General features: G+C 44.0%; 2 protein-coding genes and 1 long non-coding RNA gene across 4 annotated transcripts in view; all 3 read left to right on the top strand.

The window, feature by feature from the left end:
- Nucleotides 1-8,584, top strand: part of prkd3 (protein kinase D3) — a 43,933-nt gene extending 35,349 nt beyond the window's left edge. For both annotated transcript variants that reach the window (XM_062397787.1, XM_062397786.1), the window contains exons 11-19: nt 522-798; nt 2,340-2,392; nt 2,785-2,857; nt 2,961-3,067; nt 3,205-3,366; nt 4,570-4,668; nt 4,755-5,022; nt 5,468-5,553; nt 6,613-8,584. In XM_062397787.1, coding sequence (XP_062253771.1) covers nt 522-798; nt 2,340-2,392; nt 2,785-2,857; nt 2,961-3,067; nt 3,205-3,366; nt 4,570-4,668; nt 4,755-5,022; nt 5,468-5,553; nt 6,613-6,786 — 1,299 coding nt within the window. In that variant the 3' untranslated portion in view covers nt 6,787-8,584. The remainder of the gene's footprint in view (nt 1-521; nt 799-2,339; nt 2,393-2,784; nt 2,858-2,960; nt 3,068-3,204; nt 3,367-4,569; nt 4,669-4,754; nt 5,023-5,467; nt 5,554-6,612) is intronic.
- A 4,029-nt stretch (nt 8,585-12,613) lies between these two features.
- Nucleotides 12,614-14,996, top strand: LOC133961458 (uncharacterized). The gene is made up of 3 exons (XR_009922012.1): nt 12,614-12,981; nt 14,149-14,241; nt 14,387-14,996. It is a non-coding gene; the product is annotated as an uncharacterized LOC133961458 (long non-coding RNA).
- A 4,905-nt stretch (nt 14,997-19,901) lies between these two features.
- foxa2 (forkhead box A2) lies at nt 19,902-22,565 on the top strand. The gene is made up of 2 exons (XM_062397580.1): nt 19,902-20,257; nt 20,945-22,565. Exons 1-2 carry the CDS (start codon nt 20,186-20,188, stop codon nt 22,118-22,120), a joined length of 1,248 nt encoding a protein of 415 aa, XP_062253564.1. The 5' UTR covers nt 19,902-20,185; the 3' UTR covers nt 22,121-22,565.
- The last annotated feature ends 701 nt before the right edge of the window (nt 22,566-23,266 follow it).

Here is a 23,266-nt window from a genome sequence, read left to right as displayed (position 1 = left end):
AAAGGAGCTTTCATTCCCACAGGAGACATGGCACAGTTTTTAGTGTTCTTTGGGCCGAAAAAGGAAATTCTGCCCGACTAAGAAATTTAACAGGAACATGAATATTATTCTTGATTCTCTTCATTTATATTCACATGTAAAAGTAATATTTTTTCAAGAAGAAGAACCCTAAAGGTGTATCAATTACAATGCAATCAACAGCAAGTAACAAGACCAGATTATTTATTTTATTGGAGCTTCGCAGGGAACAAAAGGTGAGAGATCCATCGTGATCGATCGGATTGTTTTTTATACTTCAGGAAGTCCTTAAATGCATACTCCCTCAATAAGGGAACTTTATTAACTGTCCTAGATTATCCAAATCATGCTGTCCCACATCGTCGCCCATGTTAATAAAGTGGGACATTTAAACTATATTAAGAACGAAAGAAAATCTTTTTCTGAATCCTTTTCATTTTAGAATTATAATATTAAAATATAATGTGACTTGCTGTAACCCCCTCTCGCCCTCTCCCTTACAGGAAATCCCTCTGTCCGAGATCCTCCAGGTCGAGCAGTCCAGAGACTACAGCAGTCTGGCCCAGGGCAGCAACCCTCACTGCTTCGAGATCATCACAGGCACCATGGTGTACTACGTGGGAGAGAACAACGTCAGCCACTACCACAGCCCCGCTTTGGCTGCCTCGGGGGTGGGCATGGAGGTCGCCCAGGGCTGGGAGAAGGCCATCAGACAGGCCCTGATGCCCGTCACCCCCCAGTCCAGTGTGGCCAGTGGTGCCGGTCAGGGAAAAGATCACAGTAAGTTTGATATACAAACAGCCCTCAAGTGCAAAAAGCACTGATGTTGTGGTTGCAATGGAATGAATGACAAAGTTATGAATGAATATGAAAATTAATTTAAAAATACCTTTAGAATCAAGACTAATTGTGCGCATACTTTTATAACAGGTCCAAGGAAGACCACGATTTTGATATCAGATATAATAGTTTCTTCATGGCTACAAATGATCAACCTAAAAACAAGATATTCAAATATTTAAAGGGAGATGATTCAAACTTTCATTTGTTTTATGAAGCTAAAGTACAGACTAGGGCAACTCCAAATGTAGTGTCTCTTATCTACATTGTGTTTGTGAGAGGTGGGAGATCCGCGCCAAAGGATAGAAGACCCTGCCTACACGACTTCGGTTAAGGTGGCATTAAAAAATACAGGTGAACCAACTGAACTTTGGAGAGGAAGGGGAAGCCCTGTTTAAGTGTCTACAGGCCAAATAAGTGTGAGCATGAGGCAAGTCACTGTATGACTGTGACTGACTGTGCAGAATCTGATTCTCACTCTGGTCAGAGGTGTTGTTTTTCTCACACGTTTGTTCCCTAACAGCAAAGACAGGAGCCTGTAGAATGTCATTAGAGGCTATTTGGTTATAAACTGACTATAAGATATAAAATGAGAGACCTGATCATTAGAAGCAAATGATTTTCAGTGTGTGCATCACATTAGTAAAACGAGGCTGTCACAAAACAATCGGAATATGTGGAACAGCAATTCATCGGGTCACTTCTGAAACCATGAGAGTGTTCAGAAATGACTGCTCAGCTCTGTATGAAACGGTCCATGCTATGAACTTACATGTTAGTTGGATTCATTTGGTTTTTCCTGTTGGTTTAAATAGTTATTTTCCCAGATTAAAAAATATATATATATGTGCAACTGTGGCTCAGGAGGTACAACGGTTCAAACCCTAACCAGAGGGTTGGCGGTTCGATCCCATTCCCCCATTTTGCCAAAGAGTCCCTGGGCAATAATGAACCCAAAACCGATCCAGATGGAACTGTAAAGAGCTTTGAGTGGCTACAGAAGCACTATATAGATACATAGAAGTTACTATTTACCTTGAGCCAAATGATCCCAACATCATATTTCATATCTCCACAATGAGTAGCAAGTCAGAGATTAAAGCAAATGCAAAATATGATGTTGTGCGTAACATCAGCCGACGGTCACAGCTTCATTACTTTGCATTTGCTCTCGTCTCTGACTTTCTGTTCATTGTTTGCATTATGGGCTCCTGCATACTTGCAACACCCAGTCACACATAGTTTCTCAGATTATTGCATAGCCAGTTTATAGTGTAATAAAATGCTTCATTGCAAGGGGTTGTGATGTGTTGCATGCAGCTGCGATAGAGGGTAAAGTTGTGTAAGAGAAAAACACTAGTATGTGAGCATCAGACAACAATCACTTCACTGACCGATCGAGTGACCGGCGTCTTTATGCTTCGGCGAAGAGACATTTTTCGCTTGTCGAATGTGGAACCATCATGTGTCTTCTCTTTCAGAAGAGTTGTCCATCAGCATATCTGTGTCCAACTGCCAGATCCAGGAGAATGTGGTGAGTGGGGCTACTTTTCTTCTTCAGATCACTGTTGCACAGTTTCCCAGAACAGGGAAAGAAGTTGCTAAAGAAGGGGCTGTCGCGCTAACCATCAGAAATCATATCCCTAGTCTTAATGTGTTTCAACCAAAACCTCCGGTGGAAGCTTCCGTGCCGCACAAATGGGGAAGCTGCAGCCTCATGTTTTTTTTCCGAGGGGTTTTCGTCTCGGTTGCACTTCTGCATCGAGTGAAAGTTAAATATTTGCGGAGGAGCAGGGGTTTTGCCAGGATTTAGATGATGTAACGATACTGATTTCAATTGACAGCATGGAAAGTTTAACCAAATTTTTCACACAAGTACAAACAAAACACAATCATTAAGTAACCACGCAAATCCTCTCCGTGCAGGACATCGCCTCGGTGTACCAAATATTTTCTGATGAGGTGCTGGGGTCAGGCCAGTTCGGCATCGTGTATGGAGGTATGTCTCTACATCTGACCTTTATACACAATAGATCTGCTGTAAATTTCTATGCATCTTTTAGGCTGTTTAAATAATTCTCCCATGTCCCATTGTATCTTAGGCAAACACAGAAAGAGCGGCAGAGATGTGGCCATTAAAGTCATCGACAAGATGAGGTTTCCCACCAAGCAGGAGAGCCAGCTCAGGAACGAGGTGGCCATATTACAGGTAATGACCGGACTCCACCAAACAACCCGAAATGATTCTCAGAATTAAAAGAAGAGACATCCCCTTATAATGGATAGTGAGCTCTGCAGGCTCGAACAGGAGCTCGTCTCTTAGTCCTTGTGTCGGCTTTTCCTCAGAATCTGCACCACCCAGGTATCGTCAACCTGGAGTGCATGTTCGAGACGCCGGAGCGGGTCTTTGTTGTCATGGAGAAGCTGCACGGCGACATGCTGGAGATGATCCTGTCCAGCGAGAAGAGCAAGCTGCCCGAACGCATCACCAAGTTCCTGGTCACACAGGTGTGTGTGTGTGTGTGTGTTTCTGGAAAATACATTTTGCTCCGTCTCTTTCTGACGTTTTGTCTCTACTCAGATGTGTATGCGAAGCAAATGTTGCTTGTCAAATATTCACCAAAGTGGGACTCCACGAGCAGCCACACTGCGATTTGCCTCGCCACAGAAGGCAAATCGTGTTTTAGCCTCCTCGCTCTCAAAGATTGGAAGCGTATGGGGGGGGGGGGGGGGGGGGGCAGCACTGCTACATTTGTGTATGTGTGACTGTGCCATTAAGATTCCAACTGTTACAAGCTGACCCTAACAAGAACGATCTGTAACTTAATGTTACCATATTCTCTCTCGCAGCTGGTTATCGTCAAATAAACAGATAACCAATTGCATCTTTTATCCTTCCACACTTTTTAATAACCTGTTTCTTCAACTCCTGCTTTCATTTGTGTGTCTGGTCTCTTTATTTTCCATCGTAGCTTCTCTTCTCCTCCCTCCCTGTATCCTTCCCTCTCTTTTGGGGGTGTGTTAGCCCCCTGTGAGCGAGTCTGTGCCTCATCTCCAGGGCCTGTTTATTCTTGTGGTGAGCTGATTTGTGTGTGTGTTTGTGCATGTGTGTGTGTCAGGGTTTGGGTTGTTTACGCGATCAGTCTGCATGGCATCACGGCCTCCTCCCTGGCCCTGTGGATCACAGCCTGCCGCACGCCGGTGGCTTTGGGGGGGGGTTTGATTAGAAGAAGCAGCGGGCCCCCGGGCCTCTGCTGATCCCGGGTCCCAAACAGGAGCGGCGGGGCCATTATCAACAGCTGCATTAGCTGCGGCGGGGGCCGGGGCTCTGATGTGGCCCGGGGAGGACTTCTGTCAGAGCCAGGGTCAGGACAGGGGGAGCCAGGCGCTCTGTGGTTTTTGGTGAAGGGCCACGAGCAGACATGCGTGCAGCACGAGCTTAGGCCAGCGATCATGAATATAGATTGGATGAGGAGACGAGGGCACGTGTCTTTATCTGAAGGCACCGGTCAGGATGGAAGTATTTAAGGGCATTAGCGTGCCGTAGATTCGACTGAACAGAATACATAAACATTACCCTGTTTATACCTCATGCTGTTTACATGGAAACATTCAGACGCCGGTCTAAACAAAACCTTAAGACCAATTAGACATACAGTTATCTGGATTTCAGGAGCTCAATCTGTGTTTCTTCCCTTTCGGTTGCGACAGATCCTGGTGGCCCTGAGACATCTGCACTTCAAAAACATTGTTCACTGTGACTTGAAGCCTGAGAATGTACTGCTGGCCTCTGCAGAGCCCTTTCCTCAGGTAAGATGAAAAAAATAAACACAAACGCGTCAGTGTTTCCGTCTTTGTCCGCTTGTGTATAAAACGATATTTCTGTTTTGAACCAGGTGAAGCTTTGCGACTTTGGCTTTGCCCGCATCATCGGCGAGAAGTCGTTCCGGCGCTCTGTCGTGGGCACGCCGGCGTACCTGGCCCCAGAGGTGCTGCGCAGCAAAGGCTACAACCGCTCCTTAGACATGTGGTCGGTGGGGGTCATCGTGTACGTCAGCTTGAGCGGGACGTTCCCCTTCAACGAGGACGAGGACATTAACGATCAGATCCAGAATGCTGCCTTCATGTACCCTCCTACGCCCTGGAAGGATATCTCCCCCGAAGGTAATCTGTCGGCCTGCTCCATATTCAATTATGCGTGGTTTGATCTAGCAGTCCTTCACTCCTGTCAGAACACGGTGGCCTGGCTGCACTTGTGTGTTCGTGCCAGACTGACAGCCAGCAGCCTGGGTAGTGTCCTCACCACCTACACGTCTGGTTTTCTCTGTCTTCTCTTGTCTCCTCTCGTCTGCGGTCGAGATGATTCACTTCCAAACTCTCCCCAACTGCCCAAACTGCAGCTCCTCCCACACAGAGGAGGAAATAACTGTTGATGTGTGGTGAGCCCGGCTACTCTAACCCCCCTTCTTCTTCTTCTTGTCTCACTACTGATATTTATCTCTTGTTGTGAACAGTTTTTCCTCTTTAGGTGTCTGTTGCATGCTGTAATGCTGCAAGTATGAGACGATGGGAGATCAGTTTAGTAACATTATCTGTTTTCCCTTCACAGCCACAGATCTGATCAACAATCTTCTCCAGGTCAAGATGAGGAAGAGGTACAGCGTGGACAAGTGTCTCAGCCATCCCTGGTTACAGGTGACATATTTTTAATTGTATTGCTGACAGCTGAGATCTCTCTATCTATCTATCTATCTATCTATCTATCTATCTATCTATCTATCTATCTATCTATCTATCTATCTATCTCTCTATCTATCTATCTATCTATCTATCTATCTATCTCTCTATCTTTCTATCTATCTATCTATCTATCTATCTATCTATCTATCTATCTATCTATCTATCTATCTATCTATCTATCTATCATCTCTCTCTCTCTCTCTCTCTCTATCTATCTATCTATCTATCTATCTATCTATCTATCTATCTATCTATCTATCTATCTATCTATCTATCTATCTATCTATCTATCTATCTATCTATCTATCTATCTATCTATCTCTCTCTCTCTCTCTCTCTCTCTCTCTCTCTCTCTATCTATCTATCTATCTATCTATCTATCTATCTATCTATCTATCTATCTATCTATCTATCTATCTATCATCTATCTCTCTCTCTCTCTCTCTCTCTCTCTCTATCTATCTATCTATCTATCTATCTATCTATCTATCTATCTATCTATCTATCTATCTATCTCTCTATCTCTCTATCTCTCTCTCTATCTATCTCTCTCTCTCTATTTATCTTCTCATTGACTCCTTTGTAACATTATACTTCCTGCTTGCATTCCCCACAGCATTATGGGAAATGTTGGTCAATAATTTTGAACAAATTACCCCAATTTAATTTATAAGAACAAAATGGAAAACCAACAGGATTAAGAAAATCCATTAATGTCAGAATTGAGCTCAGATCTTTTAATACACGCTCTGACATTGTGAAGGCTCAGAAAGTCCAACATGGGTCTTGTTTCCCAGTAACTATGACACACTCTTATGTTATATAACAAAATACAATTTGAAGTTGTCTGCAACGGATTTTTTTCCCCAATAAAAAGAGCAACTCCAAAGACACATTTATTCTGAGAACAACATATAATATAAGGTGTGTCTGGCTTAAAAGCTGGGGTTCAGTAACCCAGTAACACAAACCACATAGTGACTTCATTTAAAAGTCCATGTCTCGTTCCCTCAGGACTATCAGACGTGGCTGGACCTCAGGGAGTTTGAGACGCGACGCGGCGAACGCTACATCACCCACGAGAGCGACGACGCGCGCTGGGAGGAGTACTCCGACGAGCACAGCCTCCTTCACCCCAAACACTTCATCATGGCTCCCAACCTGGACGACATGGAAGAAGACCCCTAGGGGCTCGGGGGACTTACTACACAGCATGTGTCAAAGTAGAAAGGCTTGTCACAGGGACTTTATTTGCATGAAGCTTAAGGGAGCGCCGGATTTCCCCCTCCTGGACTGTTTGTTGTGGAAACAGAGGGAAGCCAATCAGACGGAGAGTTCCGCTCCGCAGGCTTTGAAAGTTGGGGAAAACCCTGCTCCGCTACAAGAAGCAGGCAGGTGGGGACGCAGGCCGCAGAAACCCATTCAACGAAAGGAGAGAAAGATGTTCTCTCCTCCTTTTTGCACAACATCAAAACATTCCATGGTTTTTTTCCTCCACAAGCCAAAATATGCAATGTGAACGTTGAGTGAGTGTACATAGGATTTAGATGCATTTTGAGTAAGGGTCATGGCTCTTATGTTCAGTGTGTGACAGACGAGTTCAGAGCGAGATCCTTCCCCAGGAGAGGAGGGCACTTTTCACAAGGGATTTACAGCCTGAGAATCAAACGCGCTCGGGTCGGCTCTCGCGTACGAGTCGTTTGTGAGACTGTCCTTCGGCATGAAACTGGAACCATCCCATGTATTTGTATGTTGTTTGTTTTTTTAATGTATTTAGTAAATGTGGTCGGTTTTTGCACTATCTTACCACGGAGCGTGGCAAATGAATAGGAAACACTATTCGATGCTACGGATATCGAGGTGCAAAGAGTCAAAGGAAGTTGATGCAGCTCACACAGCATTGGTCCCCGTGTACATCCCATCAGGTGTTTTCACCATTACATCCAGATCTGTTCTTAGTGTGTAAGTTTGATCAACTTTCCTGACCCTGACCAATCATGTTCACAGAAGCTGTTCGTTTTTCAAACTATTTATCTCAGTCAGTATTGTTTTCTTTTGTTGCAGCTGTAGGATAAGATAAGGTATGATAAAAAAACATCAACTTTATTATACTTGAGAGATGCACTTGTTGTAGCAGCTTTAAGTCAGAATGAGGTGACAAACAGAATAAAAAAGGCAACAAAATAAATATCTGTAATGCTGAAGTTATTTAAATTTTAAATGTCATCGTCATATCATTCTACTCTCAACACTGACAATACCAAAGCAAAGCAGAGATCTATGCATTTAATACGCAACTCAATAGAGCATATTTCACACACTACATAACACATAAAACAAATGTAGGCAAGATCCACGAATGCTTCCTGAGAAAATCCAGGAAAAAATGTTGAAAATCTCACAATTTTAATAAAGAAAGTTAAGTTAACATACATATCTTGATCCAGAGCTGCATCAAAATGGAATAGGTTCCTCTTTGAGACGTTCGGTTGGTTCTGTAGATTTTGCATAATCCGGTTAACTAACAAACAAATGCGGAACAAAAACACAACCTCCTTGGTTGAGGTGATGAGTAAGGAAATCAGTGAGGTGATCTGAATCCTTTCTGAACATATACTGTAAGTGTTTTTTCTGAAACGTTGCCACGCCACACACAAGCCAATCTAAGTTTTCACATGGAACAGGATATTGGTGTCCATTGTCTTGTTTATTATGATGTCTGGACCATTCCCCCCCCGCCCCCCCCCCCCCCCCAACCCCGTCTAGACAGCAGACATGGTAGAAAGTTCAGTATGAGTACAGTTCGGTTCACATGGGAGTTTATAGTGCTACAGTTTTACAGTTTGCTTTATTGGCGTGTTTTGGGAGTACATTCCTCTTTCCTGTTGTCCTTCTCCCTGTCTTCGTTGCCGCTGGATTGGCAGGTGTCAGTGTTTTGTACATTTCAGTTCATACCAATGGAATAAAAAAAAAAACAACGTCTTAACTTGTCAATGAAAGTCCTCTTCCCGTCTTCCTGTTCACGCTCCTCCAGAATGTGGATTTCATTGCCCCGGCACGCATGCACAAGCAGCCGGGGCTTGTAGCGCTTGTCTATGTTGCATAATGGTGTGTGTGTGCGTGTATGTGTGTGCGTGTAGTGGTTTCACGTGTCAGATCCCATTCTCAGCAGCTGGATGTGATTGTTGCACCACACCGAGCGGTCTGCAGAGCCAGCCGCTCGCCACAAGGGAGTAATGACATAGTTAAAGAGGGTGGCGGTGATGTGGGGCTTTGTGGACGACTTTGAAATCAGCCCGTGACAAATGCCATCACGGAATCCCTTTGTGTATCCAACGTGCGCTGGGCTCCAGCCGTATGAATAAAAGGGTCTCGTTCCTGGACTGTACTTCTGAATGGGCCTATTGTCTGAGGGGACAGTTTAAAGATGGCTGTCATTGATTCAGGGAAATCTTTGAAGTGTGCCCTCCTTGAGTCCTTCGCTGTATTTACTGCAGATACAGAGAAACCACTGTTAACAAGCTATAGCCTTATTGTGCTTGCCACCAGCCACTGATGAGAAGCTGAAGTTCCCCTTTAAAGATATTTGATAGTACTCTCCTGTGTCTGTTAGTCCGAATGATTTCAAGATGTGGACCGTCCTCAAGCCACATGTCCCCCATTAACCCCGGAGACAGTTTTGACTGGACGGGCACAGACACAGCAGCACTAATGGAGAGTTGATCGGGTCAATCCTCTCACATTCAGCTAAATCCGATCTAATCTTTCCTCCATAAAATATTTGAGTGTGACTGGTGTTAGTCAGGTTTAAGGACACCACAAGAAAAAGGGGTTTTAATTCAGGAAGTTCCCGAGCTGAGGAAATGAGGAGCAATGTCTCCCTCCTCTGGTGGGATGAAGTAGTTTAAACCTTACGTAACATATTTCAAACATGTTTAATGCTGTGTAATTTCACGCAAGCCAATATTTCATTTAAGTGGAGAGAACTGTTCAAAGTCCTCAACTCTCTGAAATTATTTTTTTTAATTATTTTTAGTTTATTTGCATGTTTGATCTTTATTTTCGCAGAAAGATGTTTAGTTTGACTCTTTCAAATCAAATCAAATCCAATTTTATATGACAGCCATTATTCACAAATCACAGTTTGCCTCATAGAGCTTAACAAACCAAAGGTGTGACGTCCTCTGGCCTTAACTTTTTTGACTAGGGGGACAAAAAAAACACATCAACATTTTAACAGAGCAAAAACACAGAACCTTCAAGGAGGGAACCAAGCCAGGGATCCCTCTCTGAGGATGGACAGAATCTCGAAGCCTCCATTACACCTGCACTGAAAATGTACTTTTCAATGTAGTTGGAAACATCGAGTATCTGTAGTTGGAGGTAAAACCCTTTTATTGGAGGAAGAATCGATGTCAGACACAAATAGGGTTGTGCATTAGATTTGTTACAATCTAATGCAGATTAAACCTTTATACATAAAGCATGTCAAGAGGGTACCTTTAAACTTTTACAAAACATTTCTTACAATGCCACACAATACAACGTTATTAATCCTGCAGCCAATTTAGTTTCGGACAATTAAAAGACGAGAGACACAGAGATGCACTGATAAACATCCACTGAAACGATAATACAATAAAACACCACTGTTCAGCTGCATTGAGCTAAAAGTTAAATTTCTTAAAAAATACTGAATGTCATTACAAATTATAAAAGGCTATAATAATGAATAAATACACTAAACGATTGAAATACAGATATTTCAATCGAGATTTGAGATTAAGTGTTTTTTCTCATTTACCAACCTCAAAGTGGTCGGCTTCTGGGACGAATGATGCCCTGTGCTGGTTGGTTGAGCCAAAGACACAATCTGAATTGTATATATATGTACTTGTATATTCATATGGGCCCATGACTCCTCATCGTGCTGTTTCCATGAAGGAAGCAATTCTCCATGCTGCCAGAAGATGTCACTCACTGTAGGTTCACCCACTGAAATTGTGGGAGAGCTCGGTGTGTCTGGTACAACATTTGATTATCTTAAGGTGGGTTACCACTATATGAAAATAAATATCATAATATAGTATGTGTTTTACTTCACCACATTTTGAAATGACTTGTGTCAATACCTGAATACCAAAGGTTTTCTCTTCAATAAGAGGGTGAGCTCTGAAACCAGTTGTCGGGGTTATTTACATGTATTAACACTGAGCTATTCCGACGTGTGTCAGAAATAACATCTGTTTGAAGCGGAGACAGCGATCTGTCTTTGTGGCCCTGATCCTGAGCTCATGTGTATATTTGTCGAGGAGCTTTGCCTGGTGGCTTCTCGGCAGGTCTCTCGTCACCTCAAGGGGAGGTCTGTTGTGTGTGTCGTGCACGCTCGTCCACCACCACCGTCCCCGCCACCTCCTTGCCTCTCCTCTCTCCTCCGCGTCCTCCATTCCTCCGCTTCTCCTCTCTCTGCGCCCATGCTGGGTATCCATGGGCTACAGACCAAACAAGCAAACAAACAGAACAACAGAAAAAAACCCATCAGCCGGACAAGGCTGGCCTGGGCTTGGGGGAGAGAGATGGAGGGAGATCTTGTTTGTTTTCTGGGCCAGTGTCATTTCACTGTGACGGCGGCAGAGGCCTCCCAGGACACGGCTACCCACACTTGTGTTTGACTTCCAGCGGGGATCAAGGTGGTCCTCAGTCCGCGCTGACACCGCCTCTCCTGACCCAATACACAGCTGGCTGCGTCCGCAGGCCCGTAGCCTTTACCTAAGCTGATCCTGTTCTCTGTAGCCGTGGGCCCGGCCTTTCTGTGAGTGGCTTGTTGGTGTGGCATTCAGCTGGTGGCCTTTCATCCTCCACAATGCTGCCTCTCAGGCTTGACCAGTAAACAGGGATTCATTTGATTGACTATTATTCTACGCTCACAGTGAATGTTTGCCTGGAATCAAGGGAGCTGCCGAGCAATTTCTTAAGATGCGTGTTCCAAACTAAAACGACAAAGAAAAACACAACCATGTTTTATCAGTTCACTGCCGTCTGCCTGTAACCAACTGTAGCCCACACTGTTTTACTTTTTCTTCCTGTGTCCTTGACAAAGGACACGAGTACAGAGAAACACGCTATCTCCAATCTCTAATACAATCTCACAGCACACCGTGTATTTTCCCGGTCTGGGTTTTCCACATTATGACCTGGATGACACGTGAGTCCAACCTCAGAGGGCGTTTACACCTTTAATGTGTGCACTGGAGACAAAGAGTCCAAAACACGACACATGAGTGGATGACAAGCTCAGCTTTCAATGCCCCTGCATGTTTACTTATATAACCTAATGGTGATCGGAGTTATGGTTCCATTTGTAGGGAGTTTCCACCCCTGTCCGTTTGATGGTTGTTTTGTAAGCAAGATAACACAAAAAACAACGCAACTGATTTCCCCGGAACTTGGTGGAATGGTGTGGTATGGGTCCGGAAAGAAACCACACAACTTCAGTGTGGATTTGCATCAGGGGACAGATTCAAGACTTTTATTTAACATTGCGGGATCAGAGGTTTTTCGACATTTTCCTCAATTTCAAGAGCTGTTATCTATGAGTGTGTGAAATGTAGGTATCTGCTCTATACCATTCTAGTTGTGTCAGTGTATTTGTTGATGGAGAGATTAATAAGGCTTAATATTATATGTGTTTTTAAGTCAGGGTTATACAATGTGAATTGCAGGGGAATAAAAGGTCAAATCTGCGTGTGTGGTGGCTGCCCGGTGACACCGAGTCGCTGTCTTGTTGTAAAAGCTGTGGAGGGTGGAAATGAAAGCTGAGAACGGTTTCCCAGTCTGGGAAAATGCAAATGAGCCATATAGGTATGTTTGATTTGCTGCCCCCAGCTGTGCCTGGAGAATTCCCCTGACCCGCTCTGTGCACCCGTTGCTGTGTGAAGCCACATGCACCCCTGTTGCAAAGCAGGCAGGCGCAATACGCACCCTCCTGAAAACACTGGCCATTGAACTCTCAGGCAAGTGGCAATATTTGCTCACCTGATACACACACATCTGGTCGGGGTGGGCCCGGGGGAGACCGGGGAAAGGACCCCTTGATGCAGCTGTGGCCCCCGGAGAAAGAGCAGACCAGGAAGTTTTGTGGCTGGAGGAGGGTGGGGGGCTGTCTTGGCGGGGTGCTGTTTAGCTGGGGTGGCCCCATTGTCCCTTTAAAGAGGCAGGGGCCGTATTTGCTCGGAGCCGCAGGAGGCTGATGAGGTGCTAATCTGTTGAGTGGCTGTGTCATTGGGCCCCTGTTCCCAATAGTCTGTTAGCTGTCAGGGCCTGTAAAAAAAAAGGGCACAATTTACGGGCCCCTGGCCAGGACTCAGCCACCGGCGTCCACGGGTAAGCAAACACAGATTGGACACTTATGTTGTTGCTCTGGTAGGGCAGGCTTTACCAGCAGGCCCCTGGGGTGACGTGTAGGTAGCTCCTTTTCAGCCCTCTTCATGAGTTGTCGGCCCCCTCCAGGCTCCCGTGAAAACACTACAAATTAGCCATCTGCATATGGATGGGCCCTCAGCCTTTACAGGAAGGAGAGTGACGGAAGAGGACACGCTATATTCTCGACCTTTAAACGTAAAGTCCTCTATCAGCTTTCAATTCTGTCCTAGCACATACAAAACAAAGACACTTAGACATAGAATCAGACTCTGGGATTTAAACCGGCGCATGGCCGCAGTCTGCTCAGGAGGGTGTAGGATTCGGTTGCACCGGGGCTCTGAAGCGTGATGATGATGGACGTGCAGGCCCGGTTGTCTGAGATGGGTCTGGGTCAGCAGTCAGAGGTAATCCCAAACTTGAATTTCCCCATCAGCCCGGAATACAGATAAGACGGCAGCAGATATGAACCTCACTCGCTCGCTCACTGAGTGACTGATGGAAAAAGGAAATGGACCGAAAGCCTCGCTCAGATGTAGAACTGAGATGTGTGTGTGTGTGTGTGTGTGTGTGTGTGTGTGTGTGCGCGTGTGTGTGTGTGTGTGCGCGCGTGTGTGTGCGTTTCTCAAGAGGCCTCTCCCAGCACATTTGGGGAAATTGACCATTGTGATGATCCGAAGAAGATTTGGATTGACTTAACCTATATTTCATACCCTTGTGTCGATTCAAAACGAGATCACACTAGTTGATTAATTATCCTAGCTGACGTGGAAAGGATGTTGGTGTTTTACCCTCATGTTTGAGCTAATTAGGATTAGGACGACCATCACTGATACACACATTTTTAATCATCAGTCCTGCTTTGTTCTCCTGTCCGCGCTGACAGGGACCTGACAGCCCGGCGGTCGAGAGTAAACGGCGATGGCTCATCGTGGATTATGGCGTGGGCTCGATTGTAGTGATATTTTCAACACGGAGCTTCCCATGGGAGCCCGGCGCTTTAATTAACATAGCACCACTGGCCCCCCTCCTGTTTTAATTGCCTCCAGTCTGTGATTAAATGTGTATTGACTCTGCAGTTGGTCCACTAATGAATAACAATGTGCTGATTTGGTGATATTAAATCTTCAGGCTCTAATACACAACCCGTCCATGTTGGCTGTAAAGTTCAGACAGCGGTGACGAGGGGCCGCGGCACAGGAGATGAACCATGAAAGAGTCGGGGTATCTCACTCACCTTACAATTGAGCAATACTTTCACATATAGCGCCATTTTAAAAGGCTGAAGCCATTCTAGCTTTATGAATGATTAAAAAAATAATTTCAGATCATCCTATGTCCTTTAATTGAATACCTTTTGGGTTGCCAGGATTTGGAAACCTCACGTTGCCAATCGGCTTGCTGCTGCCTCACAAAACCACAGCTGTCCAGGCTCCTAAATGGTGGAACAAGCTCCCAATTGACCTCAGGACGGCAGTAGGTCTCCACATCTTCAGCTGCAGACTAACAACACATCTCCTCCGACTACCCTTTGGTTAAAAAAGTAAAATGAAATAATAAAATAAATACAATAATAATAATTAGTTGCACTTATATGGCACTTACACTTCTTAGTTTTGCTTTTTGGAAGTAAATTTACTTATGTGATTCTTGTTGATCTGGGTTTGTACCCCTCATGGTTGAATGCACTTATTGTTAGTCGCTTTTGATAAAACTTCAGCTAAATGAAATGTATTGTATTGTAATGTAATGTAATGTAATGTAGCGTTGGGCAGGTGTTTTTCAGTTTAGTTTGTTGTCCATGCTGTTATAAATACTGGTAATCCATTAATACATCCTCATTTGTCTTTACATTTCAAATAAGCCATCAATTCTTGTGGTAATAATGTATATAAGGTCTCAGTGGTTATTATTGTTCCATTAAGCTTTTTTCCAATGATTTATTGATAAGTAATAAAGCTCTTTGTTATTTAAAAGCCCCTCATGGAAAAAGATTAGGAGTTATACTTTTTATTATAGAATTTAAAACTTAATAAAGCCTCTACTTTAAGGCACATACATTCTTTGGTGTCATCCGATCTGTTGATCCGATCGCTGTGGATCCCAACGTCCTCCCTCTACTCCTGTGGTCCAATAGATAAACTGTCACCCTGTTTGATAAATGAAGGGCAGCGGTCAACATAGGCTCCTTTAACATGACAAGGGACGAATATTGGATCTGCAGCGGCCTGGATACAGTCAACATAAAACATATCGAATGGCATTCCCACACCGCATTCCTCTCAATATCAAAAGGTGCGTATTTGAGGATATCCTTAGTGCGTTTACGCCTGTGTTTGCGCCCTGACCCACTGGGGCCAGTGCAATAACTTTGGACTCCCTCCCACTGCCCCTCGCTGCAATGGCCCACTCTCACTTTTATTTAGCTGGGTTGTGTGCCTTCCCAGTCCAGCCGCTTTTCAGATTCATTTCCAGGTAAACACAGCGTGGCCAGCCACAAACCTGCGGCCAACAGGCGTTGTCACAGCTGTGGCAGATAATGGCAAGTCCAAACTCCAGCCCGGCTCTGGAATGTTTACTGTCACCACAGGCGAGTTGGCAGCAAACAGTTTTTTTTCCAGCACTTTCTAAGAGGAATACTACTCCAGTTATTAATTTTATTTTGATGAATAACATGCTTAACCCCTTTGCCCTGTGCTTTGTGCGTGTGTGTGTGTGACTTGGAGCATTGAGATGGATACAAAAGCACAAAAAAAAGGGGAATCTTCAAATTCAGAGGGAGAAACGGGGGTCTTACTTTGAAAGTTGAAACTTAAAGTTAACACATTCTTGCCAACAACTCCTGGGTGTTTGAAGGAATGTCCGAAGAGTTCCGCCTTCCTCACAGAGCGAGGGAACAACCTGCCTCCATCCCCCTGCACCCGGACCCTCGGCCGCCCGCATTTGCAGCACACAACTACAGTCGCATTGGTGTCAATATAGGGACCGAGCTCATGCAGGCGTTGTGCTATCACTTCTTTAAATGACTCATTAAACTTTCAACACTTGGCGTTTCGTCCCTATCATAACCAGTGAAGGGTGACGCCTGAGAGTGTGAAATGTAACACTGATCATCATGGAGGCTAAATGGTCAGCAAAGTGGAAGTAGAGATGCATAGGACACACACACACACACACACACACACTGCTAATATGTCAACTTCACAAGAAGACACTGTGCCTGCGTGTGACTCATTCTTTTAAATACAAGCAAATACAGTTCTGCTCTCATTTCCCGTGTTCACACCGGGCTGTGAAGGCATGAGCTGGGAACACAATGATCAACAGTGAATGAAGCAGCAGTTTGTGTTGCCCATGTTGCGTTGGTGCTCGAGAGACATCTACAAGCACAACGCTGCAGTTAATGTGATGAAGTCTTGAAAAAAGACAGATTTGTCAGTTCACACACTTCAGACTAAAAAATACAGACATAAAAAACAATAAAAGCCTGAATTTGACCAGATGTTTATGTTTCACCGTCATACGACTGTAATCAAAACACAAGATCCTTTTGATTTGCATTGAGATCGAGAATTGTATATGGAGAAACACTTTTCTGAGAAATGAGATCTTATTTTGTGAAAACCAAAGGTGAATAACATCAGAATCAAGGAGGTCATTGGAAGGGCTGAATATAAACCAGTGCTAACCTGGGAGATAAATATATATGTTGTATTGCAAGTATTATAAAATTACTGAGAAAAGTATCAGCCAAAGAATTATAGCTAAAAGTTAATTGTACTCTGGTTGAAGTGTTGTTTAAGTTACATTTATTCAGCCATGCTCAGCGCCATTGTTTTATTTTAATTTATTTATTTGTTATCTGTGTAACATGTGGATATGGTTTTCAATCACATTTAATAGATAATGAAATAAATCTCATTCAAAACATTGTTTCCTAAAATGCTGCTGCTGTTCGTTTGACGTCTATTTACACTTCATTACAGTTGCAGTAATGCAACCTTACCATTTTGTCCTTCAGTAACAGGCCTGCACGGTTAAATCTGGGTATAATTCAATGTAGGTGGATGTGTGACGTTTAAACCCCAGAGAATCACTGGCTGCTGCTGTTGCACATTTAAGAAAATCTGTTGTTGCAATAAGGCAAATTTAAATAGTGTTATTTATAATAATTATTTAGTTCAGATATCATCTCATGAAGGCCATGCTCCCGACATCTTCAACCTCTCCTCTGCTCACACACTTAATGTGTTGGTGTCTGTTATCTTATGTGAAAAGAACTAAATAGCAATTGAATCATGGCACATTTTAAAAGTGGAAAATAACCGTTCTTTGTTACTCATACTTGACGATGATTTATCATTAATGACAAGCCAAACAGAATTGACAAAGGAGTCATGTTTCAGCTCTTTAGAAAATGTGACCCAGTTGAGATATTGTGAAACCGACAATGACTGATGTCCCTCTGTTGCCCAGGAGAGCTGTTGCCCAACTTTCAAGCACCCCATGTGCAGAGGTAATAATCAGGGCAGTCATTGGTTCTGCAAGACTCCCCACGCCACCTATGGCAACTGGAGCACAGAGTGTATTGTTACACACACACACTACTACAGAGCATGTACATGAAATACACACAAAATAGGGTGATAGAGCAAATGGAGCCACGCTGGAGTTTTTTGTTTTTCACTAAATCCAAAATGTGACCTTCACCCGTGTGAGAGCACTGAGGCAGGTTGATGATTAACTATGGAATTAGCAACATGTCTCATTCAGGAACATAATGTCGAGCAGGTCAAGGACCATTTCAGAGAGCTGCGGGTATGTGCCTGTTTGTTGGGATAAAACATATCATGGACCTATTGGAAGACACTAACACACAAACACACACACACTGTAGCCTATATCTATTTGGTCATAAACTGGGAACAGTAAAGATTTCATTAAACATCCACTTGGAGATTCTTGGTCATGTTCACACACTTGATACGCACCTTGCTTGCAGTGCATGCAATTGATTTTATTCAAATATTCCTTATTTCTAAATGCGAAGTTCTCATACATTATTCATGGCTGTCCTTTTATATTTAAAAGCCTACATGCCCAGCATCCCTGATACGTGCACAGCTCTACAAATATAAATCTATGATTACACGTAAAATATATATAATTAGTTATGTTTATTTTCTAATGCCTTTTATTCATTATTAAATTCTGAATGATTCGAATAAAATTGGTGTTGACTGAGTCCAGCGGAGAAAGCGCAGATTTGACCGCCTCCGCCGGTGCAATCCCCAATCCTCAAACACACACGCACTCTCACGCAGCTTTTTTTTCTCATGATCTCATTTCCAAGTTAAGCAGAGTCTGTTAGTCCCTCGTCAACACGACAGGTTTACTCGCCTTTACTAATGGGGCTCTATACTGATAGTTATGCTCTTGCGTAAATATGCAGTCAAATAGATGTACAACCACTGACACGTGGCTGGCACCGGACTGCAGCCTCACCTAGATGTTTGTGTCATACAAATACTACTGTACAGACAGTGTGTGGAGCAGACTCAACAGTGTGATTCCGTGTGGCTAGATCAAAATAAATAAAGATGTGTTATTTAAAGAGCGTCACAAAGCTAATATGGATAGAACTCCTTCCCTCCGCTCTTTTACGCACACTCTAAATTGACGCCATTAAGGTTTAACCACTATGTTCTGCTCAGCACATAAACACGTGGTTTATTGTGGTTTAAATAATTTGAATTATTGTCAAAAATATTCAGAGGCAATCTCCCCTTATTGCATCGATTTTAAAAATATCTCACAGGCGTTTAATATCCGAGAATTTGGGCTGCGTTTTGTGCCAGAGACAGCAGAGCCAGTTGGAGACGACAACCGAGAGAGGGCGCTCTGAAGCTATGTCTGGCCCATTCAACACTAATTAAAACATTTAGAAACAATAATGCGGTCATCCAGGTTTGGTAAAGTACAACAAAGTCTCACCTGGTCGCAAATATCAGTGAAAATATTTGGGGAAATTACGCACGATTTATCGGTGGGACACGTGGAGAGCGCAGCAAGAGGAGAAGGACAGGAGATCTCAAATATCTGGAGCAAAGTGAGGATCATAACTCACCTCTGGGTATCCCTTTATTATTAATAATGTAACTATGACTATTAAAATCATGTGGATGGATCAGAGCAGCACTGGTGGACTGCATCTATGAATTTACGCAGGGCCCACTTATACGCGATCAATTTCCCCAAGCGTCTGTAAATCTGGGCCTAGTATGTTTTTAAAGACAGCTGAGCGGGCCTGGATTTATAGCAGCACAGTCATGACGGAGTAATAATAAACAGTAATAAATTATTAGCCTAATCAATGTTTGTATTTGCCCAAATACAACCTCTTTCTGATTATAGGTGAATGTGCGCATTTCACTTCTGAAACGTTGTAACAATATTATTGTTTTTATGTCCCCGGTGTAAAAATAGATCTCTCATTTCTTTGAACGCCATAAAAGTGGATTATGATTTGAGGTCAGACGAAGTGGAATGAGCCGGCTCTGCTTACTGAGGATGTGCGTAATGAAAGACGCACCAAAGGAAGAGCGCCACACATTCCTTTTACGGCTCTCTCCATTTTCTCTATCCTTTTCTATTTTCTTCTTTCTTTTTTAAAATACAACGAGATTAGTTTATAATGGCGCTTTTAATATGAAACTGTTCCTTTCAGGCAGCGCAGGTGTACAATTGGGGTTGGTGTCGGTGGGTGGGTGGCTCTGAGAGGAGGTGGGGTGGGTGGTGGAGGAGGAGGAGGAGGAGTAGGCGTAGGAGGAGAGGGGGGGTGAAGCTTGAGGAGTCTCGCATCTAGGTGCGAGGAGATTATTCAAATAGGGCCCAAGGCGTAGAAGTAGGGATTGGAGGCTTGCCTGGCGCACAGAGCTATATCACAGCGCTAACAGGCTGCTCGGAGCGTCAGTTCAACTCCAGTCACCGCACAGACGCATCGCAGCGGCTGGCTCCGTGCAGACACCACATGCGCCAGTCCTCTACGACGGGACACGCCGGCAGACGATCCAAACACGCCCAGTGGTCCCCAGTCACCTGCTATTAGAGAGACTTTTTGGCTTTTCCTCAGCTGGGAGACGCTTCGTGGGGAAAGAAACGTTCCTCCATGATGCTTGGAGCGGTTAAAATGGAAGGACACGAACACACCGACTGGAGCAGCTACTACGGAGAGCCCGAGGTGGGTACCTTAAATATATCTTGTTTTCCCCTCTCTCTCCCGCCGTCTAAAGCCGATCCCATTTTATACAACTCAATATTAGCCCTGAGATAATATTAACTTGTGATCAAATATTGACTTGAGGCGCCTCCAAATCCTCCCCCATCTCCGACACGGTGCACAATTCTAACAAAGTTGCTTGACATGTAGACGGGGGGTTGGAGGGAAGGCAGGGGTGAAATACTTTTTTCGCCGGGATTATATTTTCACAAATCCAATTTTTTTTAGTAAATCAGATTATTCCGTCCGACAAACATCCAAATTGAGCGCTTGCGTCTGTGTGTGTGTGTTTTTTACGGAGATTGATTCAAATATTTGTGTTCGCTATTTGCTGTGTGAACAGCCGTGTTAGGTGTCAACATTTTCATCAACATTATTTAGCGGATTATTTAAACTAATATTATCTTAGATTATTACACATGTGTAACTTTGTTTTGATTCTCAAACCAATTCGTTCAAAAGGCGTACAGGTCAGCGTTGATCTAGCAGTGCGCATTAGAAATCAATCATTGAATTATTGTTGCGCTATAAATAATGATTATAATCTGGTTTTATTGGGCTTGAAAGAAATATGACTCTGGTGTTAAGTTGTATTTATTTGCCTGTGCCGGATGAAACTGACGATTGCTTCTTTCCCCTCCCTGGCAGTGTTACACCTCGGTTGGCAACATGAACGCGGGCCTGGGAATGAACTCCATGAACACCTACATGAGCATGTCCGGCATGAGCACCAGTGCCAACATGACGGCAAACTCCATGAACATGTCGTACGTCAACACGGGCATGAGCCCCTCCATGACCGGCATGTCACCGGGCACCGGTGCCATGAACGGCATGGGCCCAGCGGGCATGACGGCCATGAGCGCAGCCATGAGCCCCAGCATGAGCCCCATGACGGCGCAGCCCTCGTCCATGAACGGCCTGACATCCTACAACACCATGAACGCCATGAGTCCCATTTACGGACAGTCGAACATCAACAGGTCCAGAGACCCTAAGACCTACCGCAGGAGCTACACGCACGCCAAACCGCCGTACTCCTACATCTCCCTCATCACCATGGCCATCCAGCAGTCTCCCAGTAAGATGCTGACACTGGCCGAGATCTACCAGTGGATAATGGACCTGTTCCCTTTTTACCGACAGAACCAGCAGCGCTGGCAGAACTCCATCCGCCACTCTTTGTCCTTCAATGACTGTTTCCTCAAAGTGCCCAGGTCGCCGGATAAACCGGGGAAGGGCTCCTTCTGGACTCTGCACCCGGACTCCGGGAACATGTTTGAGAACGGCTGCTACCTGAGGAGGCAGAAGCGCTTCAAGTGCGACATCAAGAAGATAACCACGAAGGACTCGGGTCGCAAGGGAGGCGACGGCGGCTCCTCCAGCTCCGAGAGCTGCAACGGCAACGAGTCCCCGCACTCCAACTCCTCCTCCGGCGAGCACAAGCGGTCCCTGTCGGACATGAAGGCGAGCCAGGCGATGAGCCCGGAGCACGCCACCGCCTCCCCGGTGTCGCAGGGCCAGCACCTCATGGCCCAGCATCACTCGGTCCTGGCGCACGAGGCGCACCTGAAGCCGGAGCACCACTACTCCTTCAACCACCCCTTCTCCATCAATAACCTCATGTCGTCGGAGCAGCAGCACCACAAAATGGACCTAAAGACTTACGAGCAGGTGATGCATTACTCCGGCTACGGCTCCCCGATGGCCGGGGCTCTTTCCATGGGCTCCATGGCAGGGAAAGCCGGACTGGATTCTTCATCCATACCTGACACGACTTACTATCAGGGCGTCTACTCCAGGCCGATCATGAACTCTTCATAAACTCCCCACAGCCTCCACCTGGACTGTCTCTCCCTCCGATTTGTACATTTGTAAAGAAAAAATATAGAGTTTGTGTACAATATGTATTTCAGATATTTTTTGATGTTTGCCACCGTTTTAGTTGTCGAGTTTGTCAGTAGCCTAATTTTTTTCAGAATAAGGGAGTTGACAATGATTATAGTAATGATGATAATGATTTTAAATGATAATGATAATGTGACGAGATCTGTTCAGCGGTCGGCTTCAGGAATGGACCCAAAGACAAAACATAAAACTTGCTGTAAAATAAAATTGCCTCCATGCGCATTGTTCTACATGAATTTAAAATGCCTCGCAGGATTTCTTCAATCATTTGTGTAATTCCTATTTATGGCTTGTATATGTGTATTCTTGTAGTGACAAGAACAGAATCTATATTAAAGTGTTATTGGTTTTGTTTCCTGAATACGATGTTGTTTGACTTTTATTATTATTATCATTATTGTTATTATTACGCTTATATTATTATTATTATTATTATTATTATTATTATTATTATACTGAGCTAGTGGTTAACTTCTCTAACAATACATTTTGTTAAGAGCAGCTGAGGGTGAACTAAAGATGAGCGTTACTTAATAAGGTTAAATTAATATAACAAAATACCATCTAATCGTAAGCAGAAATATTTCTCAATAGATATATATATATATATACATACGTTTAAATTCGTTTACAACCGATACACATGGAATGGAAACATTCTACTAAATTACAAACTAATATTTCTGAAGAGGACGAGACAACCAAGGACAGTCTGTTATTTATTTTTTAATTAGTATTTTCTTTAACTAAGATCCACCTGTTAATAACATATTTAAGTATCCAGCTGGTTATAACACGCTGAATAATTAGTGGATGAAATTAGTGGCATAATAACGATTGTTTTCTTTTTAAATTCTGGGCATCAGCATGTTGTTATAGCGGGGCGCATATTTTCAGCAGGGATTAATAGCTTTGTGGGACAACACTGAGCACAATGCTCTCGGTTTGTCTTCCGGGAAAATGTAAACAACAGCAACACACTTTCATTAATCCCAAACATAAATTGGGATTTTTATAAAGTTTATCCAGCGCATCAGCTGATTTGTCATATTTTCTTCAGAC

This window comes from Platichthys flesus, chromosome 10 (genome assembly GCF_949316205.1).
Source record: "Platichthys flesus chromosome 10, fPlaFle2.1, whole genome shotgun sequence".
Lineage (NCBI taxonomy): Eukaryota > Metazoa > Chordata > Actinopteri > Pleuronectiformes > Pleuronectidae > Platichthys > Platichthys flesus.
The sequence above is the reverse complement of the archived record's forward strand: the minus strand, read 5'-3'. Positions and strand labels throughout refer to the sequence as shown.

What these genes read in the sequence shown, in the direction of transcription:
- foxa2 (XM_062397580.1), top strand. Translation starts at nt 20,186, where the DNA reads ATGATGCTTGGAGCGGTTAAAATGGAAGGACACGAACACACCGACTGG. An exon ending in GCTACTACGGAGAGCCCGAG is followed by an intron (nt 20,258 to 20,944) that starts GTGGGTACCTTA and finishes CCTCCCTGGCAG; the next exon opens with TGTTACACCTCGGTTGGCAA.